The following is a 17,165-nucleotide window of genomic DNA, read 5'->3' as shown; positions in this document are numbered from 1 at the left end:
ATTGAGAGTCAGGAACTCATTTGTTGATGGTTGTGAAAACTTAAAAAAAAAAAAAAGGCTTCTTTCCAAACTGTTCTTGAACGCTGGGATTCACACTGGTTAGCACCACAGCCCAGAAACTTCCATGGAAGACCTCCACCCCTACTCCAAAGACTCCTAGCAAGTGTCCTCTCTTCTTTCATCTTATGTCTTTGCTATATTAGTATATCATTGAGTCTCTTGAAATTGAAAGGACCTGATGGGGTTGGCGGAATTGCTCTCTTGGTGTGCTCCCGGGGCTGGTAGAATAGGAGGAAAGGGAAGTGGCAGATTCCACTGGAATTAAGTGCTAGAGAAGTGGCACCTGCAGAATCTGCAAGCTGGCGTGTGTAAGTGTTGGGAGGATGAGTGGCTGTTGGATGGTGTGAGAAAGTTTGAACAATTGAGAAAGTTCCCTTTCAAGCTTTTACATTGCTCCTAGAGAAAACTAAATGCCAGTTAGATTGCTAGAAGTTCCTCACAAACAGGTTTGGGGTTTTGTTTTTGTTTTTGTTTTTTTGTTTCTGTTTACCCGAAGGTACAGCGAACACCGTAATTGTTTATTAATTTTCTGTGACAACTTTCAGGCTCTCTGTCCACAGCATTATTGAAATACTTCATAGGGAAATAGTAGGAGGAGTTTCAAATAGGATTCTTCTTATGAAATAACCATTTATCTCAGGAAAGCTGAAGACATATCAAGTGCATTTCTTTTTTTTTAATATTTATTTATTTATTCATGATAGACAGAGAGAGAGAAGCAGGCTCTATGCGGGGAGCCCGACATGGGACTCAATCCCGGCACTCCAGGATTGCACCCTGGACCAAAGGCAGGAGCTAAACCACTGAGCCACCCAGGGGTCCCCCTCAAGTGCATTTCTAATACATTAGGACCAGGGGAAAAAAATTGTAACTGGTTAGGTGCCATTTCTAAGAAGCTGACAGACTAAAAAAAGTGGATGTTTCATGTAAAGAGCTTTTATGTTGTGCTCCAGAGTTTGAATCCACACTTAGGATTTGTGTGTGTGTGTGTGTGTGTGTGTGTGTGTGTGTGTTTACAATGTCTCAACTTGTTAACATGGACAGGGAAGATTAGTTATATTGCTCCAAGTTTCCCACCTTCATTGAATATGAAGGAAGTGTTTCTACACTAGGCAGTAAACGATTAAATAATCTTTTTTTCACCAATTAAATGTGTCTTTGAAAAAAAGAAAGCACTGCAATGACTACTGGGCCTGAGGAATTGTGTCTGCTCCCACATTCCCAGGCAGCCTGTGGTCCTGACAACTGCTCCCTCTAGCCCGTTCACAGAGGGTCCCACATGTACCCACATCTTCTTTCCTCTAAGAGTTTCTTAACCTTTAATTTCTCCCTGAGAAAGCTAAACAAGATATAAGCTTGTTGAAAGATAGAACACCCAAATAAAACATGGTTGAATATCCAGAATTCATCTACAATGTACTTTAAAATGAGTCACTTTTATCCTGAGTCAAAGTTAGATCCACCTTGCTTACAAAGAAGTACCTCAGTCATCACGTTATTATTTTTTTTTATTGGCTTACAATTTTAGAAATGTCTGTCTGATATTTCCCATAGCTTCCTCATACTAAGTTCTTGGCTTTTTCACCATATCCTTTTCCTCTTTAAATCACAGAAGTGGAGATGCCTGGGTGGCTCAGCTGTTGAGGTCTGCCTTTGGCCCAGTGCGGATCCTGGAATCAAGTCCTTGCAGGGAGCCTGCTTCTCCCTCAGCTTGTGTCTCTGCCTCTCTCTCGCTGTGTCTCTCATGAATAAATAAATAAAATCTTTTAAAAATAAAAAAAAAATAAATCACAGAAGTGGATTTCCATGGAGAAGTTTATGGTTAGAAGGAAGGACATTTTTAAAATTTTTGGGCCTGAGTCCTAATATAATCCAGAAAAGCCATAGTGATGATTTATTACATTTTTTTAAAAGATTTTATTCAATCCTGGGACTCGATCCTCAATCCTAGGACTCGATCCTCAATCCTAGGACTCGATCCTTGGGACTCCAGGATCATGCCCTGGGCCAAAGGCAGGCACTAAACCACTGAGCCACCCAGGGATCCCCAATTCATTATATTCTTTCTCAAATTTTGCCTTTTTTTCTTTTTGCAACTTGGTGAATTCCCATAGTTGGAGCATGTGAATAATTTCCTCCTGACATGTTGGGTATAAGTGGCAGAAAGATACTGTAAAATTGTACCTTGATAAAAAGAAAAGAGAAACTATGTCAGCAGAACAGAAAGTGACTGTTGCTCCCACTAAAGAAAGTCTGGCTCCTGAGCACTAGTTCTGACTCTTTTATGGAGAAGTAAATTCCAAAGCCAGGACATCTTACTTTGAGAAAGAATTTCCCTTGGAAGTTGTTTTCTCCTTTGAAATTCCCTAATCGAATCACAGGGAAAGAGGTGTTGTGACATTGTCTTTGTTCAGGGAACCAGGGCTCCCCCAATCAATGCACAATCCTTCAGCCCACACTTCCATTGTGGTTGCTAAGGGTTTTGTATCTTCAAAATTTATCACAAGGCCTAATACCCAAAAGTAGGCTAATACCAAAGTTCTTAAAGATTTGATGAGGAAGAGCCAGCTCTGAGTATGGAAATGATTACAAGATACTATCCTACTTAAAATCTTGCTGAGCAGAGACAAAGATACAAAGTTCCCAGTTCATTGGAAGTTAGCACAGTCTTGAGTGCAAAACTTGCAACGTTTTATTAAAAATAAAAGAAACTTCATATCAAATTCAACTATGTATGTTGATTGAAAAAAAAATCATAAATACTATATTACCATGGCAGAGAACAAGGTCAATTATTAGAACACAAAATGGTTCAACAATAGAAGTACATCTTTGCAATTATTTTCCCTACATTGGAATAGGAAATTAGGGAAAAAATTAAAATACAGGCATGTATTTGTAATACATGCCCTTCTGAGCCCTGCCCCAGCCCCCAAACCAGTGCTTTTCAAAGGTTAACGTGCAAGTCACTTGGGGATCCAGGTTCCAGTTCAGAAGGTCCGGAGTGGAGCTGACACCCGCATTTCCATCCAGCTCTCAGATGCCACCCACTGTTGGTCCAGGGATCGCGCTGATGGAGGGCGCACCAGCCTTGGGTCGAATGACCTTTGCAAGTTACCGCAGCATCTAGTTCATGGCAGTCCTCGGTTAGGATCTAGGACAGAACCAACCTGGACATCAGTGTGACTGTTGGGATCCTGGGCAAACGCCTCCCGGCGGCGCGGCACCTGCGTGGATGGCAGCAAACGCAGTGATTGTGGCACCACGGCCAGGAACCAAAGGAACCGGGAAAGTGGCCTGAGCGCCTGTGTTTCTCTCCTTGAGCCTTTCCGTCCTCAGCTCTCCTTTCCTGCTCTTAATTCTGCAAAATGAAGCCAAGGCTGCTGCGCGGTCTGGCCGGCCACCTCCTCGCTCGCCCCCGCCCCCAGCCCACCCAGCGTCGCCGAGCCAGGATAGCGCAGAGCCGGCAGCACTGGTACCAGCAGCAAAGACAGGAACAAAACCGCCAGGAAGACCAGGAACAAAAGTGGAGGTGCCGGGGATTGAACCCGGGGCCTCGTGCATGCTAAGCACGCGCTCTACCACTGAGCTACACCCCCGCAGGAAGGCCGCGGCGCGCCAAGGCTATTAAAGGGGACCGCAGGCTCTTTGGGCGGGCTTCTCTGGAGGTAGCTCGGGTCCCACGTCCACTCCGCCGCATCCCGCTCTTTCTGAGCCTCGGCTCCAGGACCTGAGTCTCTGTCGCTGCAGGTCCTTTACTCAAGCGCGTCCCAGACCGAAGGCCTGTGAGCGTCCTGGGTCTGTCCCCTTCCGGTTCGCGGTCTCCTCGCTCTGCTTTCCCGGCTTTCCAGGTTGCCGGAAAGCCACAAAGCATCCTGCGGAGACACAGAGATAACGCCTGGGCATCGCCTGGGCACCGCCTGAGCTCGGGAGCACCGCCCCGGGGTCCCCCCCGCCCCCGAGACCACGTGGGGCAGTGCACCTGTCTGGCACACCTGCGCGCCTCCCGCACCGCGCGGGGCTGGCAGGTCCACCGCCGTGGAGAAGCCGCTCGCTCCTAACATGAGGTGGTTCCCCAAGGGCTTCTCTAATAGAGACTAGAAGGACCGTAGTGACCGTGAGAAATACATGAACCAAATACCCAGCTCGAGGCTTTGGAAAATGAACAACAAAATAAGCCAGAGGAACAAAATAAACTGAAAGAAGGAAGGACTGCTAAAGACAAACGCAGAAACTGAGTTTTAAGAAGGGAAATAATTTTTTAAAAAGCTAGACGTTTGAAAAGGCAACCAAATAGACGAACCTCTAGCTAACCTAATTAAGAAAAGAGAAAATTAGTGCAAATATGTAACATTAGAACTGACTGGAGAAAGTAACCAACAAAAGAGCTTTTTTAAAAATCATGCTAAACATTATAGCACAACTCAGCATATGATTTGAAAATTTAGATGAAGTGGATTTGGTACATACAGCTTATCCAAATTAGCCCTTGTAGAGACAGAAGGTAAACAGATCGCTATTTTAGAAAAATAGAGAAAATAGTTGAATAGGCATGCCCCCCAAAAGGGTGCGGAGCAAAAATATTTTCAGAAGCAAATTCTACCAAACTGTTAAACATCAGAAAATCATGATGCTATTTAGATTATTTAAAGCATAGAAAACGAAGAAAATCTTCCTTTTTTTTTTGTTTTTTGTTTTGTTTTGTTTTGTTTTGTTTTGTTTTGTTTTTTTAAAGAGAAACGTTGTGTTTAATGATAAAGCTTAACACACTCCAGCACCAGGCATGGCCTGAAGTTGAAGCAGCAGAGACGGGTAGGTGACCCTCACGGAGCCTCACATGGCAAAGAGGATGAGGAAGGCGACCATCAAACAGAAGAGCCCCATGGCCTCAGACAGGGCAAAGCCCAGAATGGCATAGGAGAAGAGCTGCTGCTTGAGAGATGGGTTCCTGGCATAGCCAATGATCAAGCTGCCAAACACCGTCCCAATACCAGCCCCTGAACCAGCCACACCAACTGTGGCAGCCCCAGCGCCAATAAACTTGGCTGCTGTGTTAATGTCCCAGGAGACAACACTGGTCTGGAACTCCTGTCGGGCCACCTGGAGTGGGGAGCTGCTGCAGGATGGCTGTTTAGATGGGATCTCTCGCCTACTCAAGAAGGAGGCAAAGGCCTGATTAGATCCCTGGTACAGCAGCCCATCAGAGCCGGAGGAATGACTGCATTTTCCCCGTCTGCACTCCCACAGCCCCGCGGCTCCTAATCCGATCACCACGCTTGCCCGGCTCAAGATGACTGACCAAAAATCTTCCTATTTGCTACATAAAGTGAGTCTAACATTTACAGGCTTTTTCAGTTTGCACCAATAATTAAAAATATTTCACTTAATACAGGATTGCCAACTGGGGTTTACTCCAGAAATGCAGAGATCTCTCATTATTAAGAAAGACATCAACAAAGATTCCCTTCTCCACCCTCCAGCCCTCCTTTTCAAATAGGCCTGGACCTTTAGGCTTCCATTTTTATCTCTGCATGGTTCAGCTTTAGCAAAAATCCTTAGCTGGGCTAGCTGGATCCCCCCATCCTTCATATCTGATCACCCTCAATATCTAACTGGGTTCCTCATCCTCTGCACTCCCCTAGGGATGTATGATCACCTTGGCCCATTTCCAGCAAGAATCCTCATAGGTCCAATAGCCAGAATTCACCCCCCTACCCCTGATGTTTCTTCTTAGTGATTTCCTATCCACTAATGGACCCCTACCCCACTCTTGGCTATAAATTCCCACTTACCAAATATTGTATGTGGAATTGGACCCAGTTCTATACTGAGGCCTCTTTCCCCCTATTACAATATTCCCATATGAAATCTGGTTTTCCTGCTTTAGCTCCTACCCAGCTCTGGCTTATCTTGAACAACATTAATATAGACCATCTTGTTGATAGAGGAAAGGAGAAAAAAACATATACAATTATCTCTATAGGTTCAGAAAAGCACTTGACAAAAATCAACATATATTTAATACTGTAGTGTGTTCAATAGTGTCCAATACTTCACATCTACTTGCAACCTGAAACTGTGACCTTATTTTGAAATAGGGTCTTTGTAGATGCAACTAGTTAGGAGGGGAGCATGTTGGCATGCTGAGCCCTAGGGCATGGTGAGCCCTAAATCCACTGATTGATGTCCTTATAAGAGGAATGTGCAGATACAGAGATACACAGAGAGAAGGAGGCCATACACAATGCAGGAGAGACGACATAGAAGAGTGCCAGAAGCCTCCAGAAACTAAGATGAGGCAAAGAAGGAGTCTTCCCTAGAGACTCAGAAGGAAGATAACCCTGATGACACCTTGATTTTGGACTTCTGGCCTAAAGAACGCTGAGAGAATAAATCTGTGTTGTTTTAAGCCATCCAGTTTGTGGTAATTTGTGGTGGTAGCCCTAATAAACTAACACAAACATGCTGAAAGCACTCAATAAAATAAGAATTGATGGACACTCCTCAGCTGTCCTGTTTTTTGGTGTCATAATCCTCATGTTTTCTAAAAACCCCTCCTATTCCACTTTACATTGAATCTGTGTGGTTATAGAAAATAAAATAACGATATGGAGCAGATAAGAGACTTTGATAATATAGAGGACAGAAATCCAAGGGCCTCTTTCACTGGGTCGGAGCCTCCATGTCTCCGGGCCTTAACTGAAAATCAGGAATGTGTTGGAAATAATTTGGTTGAGGAAGAGAAAATCATTGATTCTATATACTTGGTTCTATGCAACTGTTTCAACCAAAAAGGAAAAAAAAAATTCAGAGGTGGCAAAAGTTTTGTTGCCTTTCTGTTTTCTGGTAAACCACTAAAAGGAGATTCTGATTTAAAACTCACGTGTTCCTCTTTAGACTAAGTGGCCTGAACCATGGCTTGAAGTAGGAGAGGAACTGCTTTAACACACTAGGTTCAGTCAGCAGAGCAGCTGACTTTTGATCTTGGGGTCCTAAGTTCGAGCCCCACATTGCAGATGGAGATTACTTTCAAAAATGATACAAACATAGTGATTAGAAGGGACATCTGCACCCCAGTGTTTATAGCAGCAATGTCCACAGTAGCCAAACTATGGAAAGAGCCCAGATGTCCATCAATAGATGAATGGATAAAGAAGATGTGATATATATATATATATGAATATTACTGAGCCATCAGAAAGAATGAGATCTTGCCATTTGCTACAACGTGGATGGAATATTGAGTAATATGCTGAGAGAAATAATTCAGAGAAAGACAAATACAATATGATCTCACTTGCATGTATAATTTAGGAAACAAAGCAGCTCAACATAGAGAAAGGAAGGGAAAAATAAAACGAGGAAATCAGAGAGGGAGACAAACCATGAGAGACTCTTAATCATAGGAAACAAACTGAGGGTTGCTGGAGGGGAGTGGGGGTAGGGGGATGGGGTCACTGGGGGATGGGCATGAAGTAGGGGATGTGATGTGATGAGCACTGGGTGTTACATGGAACTGATGAATTCCTAAACTCTATCCCTGAAACTAATAATAGACTATATGTTAACTAAATTGAATCTAAATAAAGAAGTTTTAAAATAAAATTAAAAAAAATTTAAATCTAAAAAAAAAAAACCCAAAACACTAGATTCCTCTGACTTGGCTGTCCTCATCATTTAGAACCGACTACTTGTCTTAGGTTGGTGCGTTGGCTCCCCTGAGCAGTTGTCCTGTAGGCTGTAGTACCTGCTTCTCTTTAGTGCCAGGATGGTGTACATAGTGGTCTTCCCAAAGGAAAGCTTAGTACCAGTCAAACACAGTTCAGAGGAGAGGAGGGAAGTAGTGAGACAGAAAAATCTTCCTCTGATTCACCAGTTTTTGTCAGCTATGAAAAGACATGGAACATATGATCAAGAACATGTCAAAGTGGAAGCTCTAAAACAGAATCCTCTTAGGATCCATGCTAGAAGGGGCTGTTGCCTGTGCTGACTGCCTCGCTTTTCAGAGGCAAAGGTCTATGAGGTCAGGCATGAGTGTATTTACAAGCTGGTGAAGGAGACAGAGGGAACCAGAGTTATGTACTAATAATAAGAGGATACTAGCCAGCCTCACTGATCTCTTTATCAGCAAAAGGCAGGATGCATCTTGACTGCTGTATGCTGACTGATACTCCCCCTAAACAACTGTGATGTGTTGATGGTTCATTATCTTTAAAAATTCAAGGTATACTTTTGTGTTGGAGGTGCTGTAACTTCTTTACATTCAGTAAAGGAAGCTACCTATCCCTTTGCCAACATCTACTCAGATGACAGGACCCATAGTTCTAACGTGAGTGGGATAACCTGCTAAAAGTTTAAGGGTGAACATCTGTACTGAGTACAGGTGACTTTAGACTGTGATTTTGAAATGCTATATGGATACACAGAGATTTTTTTCAATTGACATAGAGTTGAGACATAATATCACAGTAGTTTCAGGTGTACAAGTGATTTGACAACTGTACGTGACGCTACACTCACCACAATGGAAGAAACACAGACATTTTTAACTGTCTGAAAACCTTAATTAGAAATTGAAGGTGCACATGTGTGGTTGAGTTGCAGATTTGAGACCTTGGTATTGGGGTCATGAGTTCAAGCCCTGAGTTTGGGGTCCACACTGAGCATGGGCCTACTTTAAAAAACTGGGAAAAAATTAATGATTAGAGGAAACTCAGCATCTGAGAAAAGCTCAATTATGAATGTTGAAACCTATTCTAAAGTTAGACCTTTTGAAGCTAAAGAAAATGCCCTGGACAATTACTCCCGGGATTGTAAAAACAGTTTCTCCATGTGACTTTGGCCATCTTATGGCCTTGCGGGGGCGCCTGCATTTCGTGAGTCTTACACGAAATTGCTCAAAATGGCAAGGACAAATTCTTCCAAACTTTCCAGTTATTGTTAGGAAAAGCTTACCCAAGAAGCTCTGGATGACTGAATCTTTTCTATTTATCATAAACCCCCTATCAAAAACAAAACAAAACTAAAGCTCTAATGAAATTCCTAAGATCCTCCCATTAAAACATACATTTCATTGTCCTCATTCTCAAAACTGAGAAAGTAGCTCAAATTAAATTTATGGTTTTTTAAATCAACATTTTCCACTCTCCAGAAGAACTTTATCCTAAAATTCTACCTTTAGTTCTATTTATTATTTTTATTTTAAAGATTTTATTTATTTATTCATGAGAGACACAGAGAAAGAAAGAGAGAGAAAGGCACAGAGAGACACAGGCAGAGAGAGAAGCAGCCCGAGCCCAGGTCTCCAGGATCAAGCCCTGGGCCAAAGGCGGCGCTAAATCGCTGAGCCACCTGGGCTGCCCCCTTTAGTCCTATTTAAAGACAAATTGAGGCATATGAAAATTTTTAAGAGTTATTTGAGCAAAAATGGATTCAGATCAGCGAGCAACCCCCTGGAAGTGGTTGGGAGTGCTCCGCTGACATAGGGTCTGGGGAGAGACTTGACAGAGAAGGCACAGAAGTAAAGAAAGGCGGTTATTTGCCTATAAAGCTACATTGGCTGTTTGCGATGGATTGTTTTTATTGTTTCTGTTTCCTTGAAGCATATTGAGGCTTCGTTTTAATCTGCTTACATGGGCATTAGAGCCTCCTGCATCTACTGGACTCCTTGTTTAATTGATTTAAGAGTCCTAAGATAATATGATCTATGCCACAGAATCCTACAAACCCTTACCACAGAACATCATTAGAAAACTGTGCACGATTTCAATTGATTTCTCCCTCTGGCAGATTCTACTCTGTTACTGATGGAGTTCAGGACATGCTATTCTAACATGTCATTCTTGGGCATATTAAATTTTTGAAGCTGAAGGAATCTGAGAAAATGGCAAAAGCAGAAAAGTCACTCTGATCTCCCCTATCGCCCTTCCTCCCTGAAACAGGTCATAAAAGGGGACCTGTTGGAGATGCCCTCCCTATGATGGAAAGGAGAGTCCTTCCTTCGAAAGTCAATGGGATGCCAAAAAGACTCCTAAAACACAAACCTTGCTAAGTTTCCCCCAATTTACTACAATTACCTCATATTCCTCCATGACTGCCCCCTTTGCACCAAACCTAGCATAAAATACTCAGGTCTGTTTGTTTGTGCCTTCATTTCCTTGGGAAGGCTCTCATGTCACGGTGTCATGTAAAACTTCTATTAAATAAATGTCCATGTTTTTTTCCTGTTAATCTATCTTTGTCGTTTTGATGTTCAGACCCAGCCAGGAACCCTAAGAGAGTTGAGGAAATCTTTTTCCTCCCCTACATAACCTTCTAATTTTGCAAGTATTGTCACAATCCAATGTCAAGTATATAGTCCCGTGTCCAGGAGGGGCAAGATGTATTTCCAAAAGAGACACTACCAGACACACACACAGAAGAGTCAGGAAGCTGGGGATTTTGGAAAAGACAGCCTGTTGGGTTAACCTTAGAACTACATTGGAAATGAATGGTTAAACACAAACATCCCCTTAAACTCTGGAGCATCCACTCAGTACCATGTTTACCCCTAGCAAGAGGTGCATGTGCCCTGGGGCCTCTCCTAGCCACCTATCTTCCTGTGGATATGGAGTCCACACTGTATTTACCGGGGTTCCCAGAATTCGCTGCCCAAGCAGCCTGCTGGTCCCTTCTTCCAGAGCATGCATCAGGCCTCTTTCCTGGGGCCATCTTTCGAGGGCAGACCTCGGCCTTGGAGCTGGCCCTGGACCGGCTCTGCCAGGAGCGTGTTGCAGCTTGGAAGTGTATATCTTGAGATGTTCATACACGCAGGTACAAAGCCCTTCAAAATGTGGGGTGGAGCAGTAAGAAAGGAGAATGGGGGCTGTATCATTATCATAATGAAATATGAATAATGAAATATCATAATTATTTTCAGATTTCTCTCCTTAATGTATCTTTCAAAATTAGCCAAGCAGGTGCTCCTTCAAGTCACTCAGATAATGAGAGAATTTATGTAACACAACAAAGAACTTTTATCTAGATCCGAAGCTTACTTTACGTTTTAAAAGTTCCTGTAAGGAATATCAGAAAGGGAGACAGAACATGAAAGACTCTGGGAAACGAACTAGGGGTGGGGGAAGGGGAGGAGGGCGGGGGTGGGGGTGACTGGGTGACGGGCACTGAGGGGGGCACTTGACGGGATGAGCACTGGGTGTCATTCTGTATGTTGGCAAATTGAACACCAATAAAAAATAAATTCATAAACAACAACAACAACAACAACAGTTCCTGTAATTGAGGTCGGGAACGACGGGTCAAAGGAGTCCACGGGAGTAACAGCGGAGGAGGGGCGGGGGCGGCGACGAGCCGAGGAGGACGGCGCGCACACCCGGTGGCTGGGGCTGTGCGGTGCAACAGCGACCGCCCCCGCCGGCTCCCGAACAGACCGACCGACCGAGAGCGCGGATGAAGACCCGAGCCTGTGCGCTGCGCCCCTGCTCTTCTCGTCGACTCTTACCCTTCTGTGCGTCTTCTCTTCGGTGATACCGCGGAGAGAAGCCGCTGGGGGGCGTTGGAGACTTCCGCGCGCGCTGATCCTCGGGCTCGGGGAATCCGCCAGGAGCAGGTGAAGGTGCCTGCGACCCGGGCCTGCCGGGTGCTGCCCGGGGCCTGCTGCGGAGACGCGTTCGTCCTCCTTGTTTTTCGTGTGAGTTCAAAGACCTGCAAGAGGAGGAAAGGACAAGAAAAGGAGCAAGCAGCAAACAAGCTGAAGGAACGACGAGCGGCCTGGAAGTAGCTTAAATAAAAGTGGAGGTGCCGGGGATTGAACCCGGGGCCTCGTGCATGCTAAGCACGCGCTCTACCACTGAGCTACACCCCCTAGCACTGGAGAGAAGCTCGGAAATTCTCCTATGGCTCCTCGCCGAGGGTTTCGAAGGGGAGACCGGTCCAGGGACTGTCCCTGCGCCCCAGAGTCCGCCCTGCGGCCGAGCTGGGAGGAGAGCTCAGTACCTGCGACTGCGCTCCCTGGTCCGCAGACCTCACGGCAGTCACCACCTGCCGCGGGATGCGCAGCCCGGCCCCGGAGCCTGAGGAGGCCTGCTGAGGGCCCCGGGGCCGACCTCCCCCGCCCGGGGCGCACCCCCGCCCCGGCGCCCCGCCCCCCGCCCGGGCGTCCCTCCCTCCCAGGAAGCCCCGCCCCCCAGCCCCGCGCAGCGACCCTTGTGGCGCCCCCTTCCGGCCGCAGCCCGCGCAGACGCAAGGAACAAGGCTCGATCTGCAGACGCAGGAACCCGGCGGCCCCCGCGGCCCCTCCGGCCCGTGCAGCCTTGAGACCAAATCCTCGGATGGGACCCGGGGCCCCGCTCCGCAGTGCGTCCCTGCGCAGGTGGACTGTGTCCGGTTGAAGACAGTCAAGCCCCACAGTCAAGACGGCTCTGCCTCAGGAATCTGGCGGAGGTCAGGAAGACGGCAGTCACGCACGCGACTTTGTTCTTTTTTTTTTGAACATAAGAAAGACTTCCCTGCTCATCAAGCACCGACTCTTCCCGTCTTCTTCTGAGCTTCCTTCCTTCCCTCTGAGTCCTAAGTGTTCTCCCCCGAAGACCTGCTCCTTCCTGCTCCCCTGTCACCCTAGGTATCTGGGTCTCGGGCAGGGAAACCAACCGAGGGGGTGGGCGGCAGGGTGGGGTGGAGCTGGGCTCCCCGTCCCTGGGCTGAGGCCGCTGGGGCAGCGGGACACCGACGCCACCTGCTCACTTGCCCTGTGGAATGTCTAGTTGTGAATCTTGGGCAGAGAGGGACAAATACGTATGCTTCACAAGATTCCCAGAAGAAACCGAAGTTGCTAAATGTAGGCACCGAAGTATATTTTACTTAGAGGGTCCAAGGTTCGAGTTCTCTCCGTGGGCGTCACATGATGTCTCTCTCCCGAGGCTGCAGCCCTCAAACCCGGACTTGGCTCTGGAGGCTCCCCTTACACTGGCCCTGGCTCTCCTGGCCCTCATGCCAGCTGCTGGCCAAAAACACATCTGAAGAGCAGAATTGGGGGTTAAAGGGAGAGCCAGGGTGGCCTTAGGATTGCAGAACCAACGGTTCAGGGTTTTGTGGATCAGGGACCCTGTTCTGCCCTCTAGGGAAGGAGGCCTGGTGGGTGGTACCAGCTTAAGGTCTCCACTAGCAGAGGCTTTAGAGATGGGAAGAATAGGATCTTCTGAACAGGAGACGGAAAGTGGAACAGGATTTAGTGTGTTGATGGATTTGACAAGAGCGTGCACTCAAGGAATACACACAGAGCTTGACTAATGTGGATGTCCTCATCTTTCCCCAAGCTAGTAAGCTGGGAGCAGTAGCATTTCTGCTTATTTGTTTATGGTCAGGGGGGATCCAGAAGATGAAACAAGTTTGGTTTTGAACAAGGATTTTTAGACACGTATGAGACGGCCTCCTGGAGATGTCTGATAAGCACTATGATGGAGGGATCTGGACCTCTGCAGAGACCTCAGATCTAGAGATTTTGATTTTTTATGTCTGCAGAAGAGAGTGCCCATGAAAAATAGACATTATTTGCTCTTCCAGGGCCAAATCATAAAGACATTTCCTTTTTTAAAAAAAGATTTTATTTATTTATTTGAGAAGAAGAGACAGCAAGCACTAGTTGGGGGAGGAATAGAGGGAGAGGGAGAAACAGACTCTCCACTGAGCGGGTAGCTCCAGGACCCTGAGATCAGGACCTGAGCCAAAATCAAGAGTCGGTGGCTTAAAAGGACTAGCCACCCAGGTGCCCCCATAAGGACATTTCTTAACCAGTCCTCCAAGTTCTTTCTGCATCTACTCTCCTAATCATCAGGCAGACTTAGAAACCATGTATTGAAGATGGTAAGCAACACACTGAAAGGTACTGGGTCCTTGACCTGTTGATTGTAGGAACACCCCACTGATCAGGAACCCTCATTCTCTACTGTATGTGTACAAGAAATACATTTCCTTCTGCTTAAGCCATTATATATTGGGGGGTTGTTTTGGTTTCACAGCACTTAGCATGATCTTAACTAATTCATCTTTATTCTGTAAATTCACAACCCTTAATTCTAGGGACATATTTTAAATTTCTCTCTGATAATTTTCTTTTTCCTCCTTTTTTTTCTTTTCCTTCTTAAAGATTTTATTTATGATAGAGCACACAACAAGCAGGGGGAGGGAAGAGAGAGAAGCAGGCTCCCCATTGAGCAGGTAGTGTGATGCAGGGCAGGATCCCAGAACCCTGAAGGGTTCACAATCCAAGCTGAAGGCAGGTGCTCAAGCGACCACACAGGCTTCCCAGATAACTTTCTTTTGGTTCTTTCTTCTTCTCTGTCTTCCCATTGTCTTTCTTTTCCTGTTTAGAATTCCTATTACTTTGTTGTTGAACTACCTGGAATCATCTCTGAATTTCTTTACTTTCCATTGCTGTGTCTTTTTTGTTTTACTGTAAGAGAAATTTCCTCAGCTTTAGAGAGCCATTCCCACATGGAACTCACTCATTGAAAGCTCCTTGCAAAGACCCAAGCAGGAAAGTGAGAGGTATTGATTCCACCCCACCTGCACTTCCACCACCCCAGCTCCATGTTAGGGGAAGAGTGAAGGAAATTCTTAGAAATCCCTGTCCAGACAACTAGGTATTTTTATTTCTGACTTGATTTATTTTGACTCTTTCTGCATCTGTAAGAGTATTCTCAAGTGCTAAAGAAACTGAGGGAATTAAAATCATCCTGGAATTCTTTCAAATAACTTTTCTATTATTCCCTTCTTCGCACATAAACACTTGCGGAAATAGCTTTCCAAGCTCAGTTAGAGCCACTCCTGCCAGGGAGTGCCATGTTAGCAAACTGAAACTTAGTTAATTTCCATGTCCCTGTAAATGACCTGGATGGCCAGGACTGCAGAACAGTTGGGCCACCGTTTACCAAATGTCCAGCCACCTCTGGGCTTTTTCATCCCGAATAAGGTTGATGTGGTCCCAGCCAATCAGCAATTTCCCACCCCCTTCCTTATTTGTACTTTCTTCTATAAAAGCTTCCTGTCTTTTACCTCATTTTTCAATTCTCTGAAAGGAGACTGTCCATTGAAGAGTTAGAGTTTGTTTGTATAACCTACATGGTTTTCTTTAATCATTTTTTAAACCCCAGAAAGGCAAGGATTGGCCACCGTCTTGAATGCAGCAAGAGGACTTGGAGCTTCGAGCCCACGGACTTCTATAAGCTTCCAACCATACTTCCCTCACTGGCCAACTTTTTTTTCACTCTCTCTTCCTACTATGTTATGGAAGAGTGGAAATGCAGTTCATGTATGGAAAAACTTAAGGGGCACCTGGGGGGCTCAGTGGGTTAAGCATCTGACTCTTGATTTTGTCTCAGGTCATGACCTCAGGGTCTTGAGATTAAGCCCCACGTCCAGGGCTCCCCACTCAGTGCAGAGTCGGCTTGGGATTCTCTCCTCTCCCTCTGCCCCTCCCCTGATCTCTCTCAAATAAATAAATCTTTAAAAAAATACAAATCTTCTAGCATTTCCAAATGTAACAACAGTTTGAAAAATATGCTTAGCATTGCCAACAATCAGTTGTGAGGCTAAAGAAAAAAGAAAGAAAAGACCTTTTCTAAACTATATTTTAAACATATAGTTTTCAAACATGTTAGAGGAAAGATTGAGTTATAGATCGCTATAGAAAGTAATATTACAAAATTGCTGTTATAGGAAAGGTAATAAAAAATAATGCAGCCAAATAACATAGGAAAACCACAAAGGTCTATTAGTAAGTTAACTTTTTGTGATGTTTGTGGAATTCACCAACTTTTTAAAATTTGTAATTTGTTTCAACTTATTTTTTATTCTAAATAAATATTTACTTTCATAGTAATTTTGTATTCACAGTTTTGTATTTTTTCTTAAAGATGGCCCCCAATATTATATAAGTTTTGGGTTCCTTAAGACATGGATCCGCTCTACCACCAAATTTTAAAAATCACACATTTACCCCAAACATTGGGATGTTGAAGCAAAACACTATGATTAAGAGAGTTATATAAGGACTTGAGACATTGAGTGCTGTGACAGCCAGGTGCTAAGTGCTGGACTTGGACTCTACCAGGGCTGCGCTCTGCAAGCTTGAGTCCTGCTCACAGCAACTCCACTTCCAACCTAGCCTGCTGATAAGAATTATTTGTGGCCGAGGAACCACTAACTGTGTTGGAAAAGACGATACTAGTACCATTAGTAGCACACCCCTTCCTTGTGCCCAGTATTACTCAGCAGGCCCTATGTCTATAGGGCCAATTTGAATCTCAGCATTCTGACCTCAGTTTTGACTGTTCTTTTCTTGCTAGAGGAGAACAGTCTCAAAGCTGAGGTACTCCAACTTAAAATAATTTTTTATTGGGGCAGCTCGGGTGGCTCAGCGGTTTAGCGCTGCCTTCAGCCCAGGATGTGATCCTGGAGACCCGGAATCGAGTCCCATTTCAGGCTCCCTGTGTGGAGCCTGCTTCTCCCTATGCCTGTGTCTCTGCCTCTCTCTCTCTTCTCTGTGTAATTTCTTATTGGACAAGTCTGTAACCCAAAAGGAAAATAAATCTGAAATTATTGGTTTTCATGGAACTTGAGCTGCTCCTAATTATCCTCAACTCATTCCATCAGTAGTTTGCAAGTGCCTGATCTGAGCAGCTTTGAATCTTGCATAGAACCCAAAACGTATTCAGGATATAGTAACAATTTTCAGAAATCCTTGAGCAGCTGGTTAAAGAAAAGCAATGTGGTCACCTAAAATGATGGCAGGCTTTGAAATAACATTATCTACACTGCCAATACCATTTAAGCTGTCTTGCAGTATATTTGTTTTAAATTAAATTTTCTTCTTGGGGAAGGGAAGGAAAAATAAAATAAGATAAAAATAGATGGGATCCCTGGGTGGCGCAGCGGTTTGGCGCCTGCCTTTGGCCCAGGGCGCGATCCTGGAGACTCGGGATCGAATCCCACATCGGGCTCCCGGTGCATGGAGCCTGCTTCTCCCTCTGCCTGTGTCTCTGCCTCTCTCTCTCTCTCTGTGACTATAATACATAAATAATAAATAAAAATTTTTAAAAAAAAAAAAA

General features: G+C 45.0%; 1 protein-coding gene, 2 non-coding genes and 1 pseudogene across 3 annotated transcripts; all 4 read right to left on the bottom strand.

The window, feature by feature from the left end:
* Positions 1-2,729: 2,729 nt before the first annotated feature.
* Positions 2,730-15,018, bottom strand: LOC140594838 (uncharacterized). The gene is made up of 5 exons (XM_072731927.1): positions 14,988-15,018; positions 13,023-13,255; positions 12,055-12,435; positions 11,561-11,763; positions 2,730-3,935 (listed from the first exon to the last, which is right to left on the bottom strand). Exons 1-5 carry the CDS (start codon positions 15,016-15,018, stop codon positions 3,650-3,652), a joined length of 1,134 nt encoding a protein of 377 aa, XP_072588028.1. The 3' UTR covers positions 2,730-3,649.
* TRNAA-AGC (transfer RNA alanine (anticodon AGC)) lies at positions 3,588-3,659 on the bottom strand. The gene has a single exon. It is a non-coding gene; the product is annotated as a tRNA-Ala (tRNA).
* LOC112910347 (ATP synthase F(0) complex subunit C1, mitochondrial pseudogene) lies at positions 4,846-10,151 on the bottom strand (annotated as a pseudogene).
* On the bottom strand, positions 11,852-11,923 carry TRNAA-AGC (transfer RNA alanine (anticodon AGC)). The gene has a single exon. It is a non-coding gene; the product is annotated as a tRNA-Ala (tRNA).
* Positions 15,019-17,165: the final 2,147 nt, after the last annotated feature.

Source organism: Vulpes vulpes, chromosome 12 (assembly GCF_048418805.1).
Source record: "Vulpes vulpes isolate BD-2025 chromosome 12, VulVul3, whole genome shotgun sequence".
NCBI classification, from domain to species: domain Eukaryota; kingdom Metazoa; phylum Chordata; class Mammalia; order Carnivora; family Canidae; genus Vulpes; species Vulpes vulpes.
This window is presented reverse-complemented; position numbering and strand designations above follow the sequence as displayed.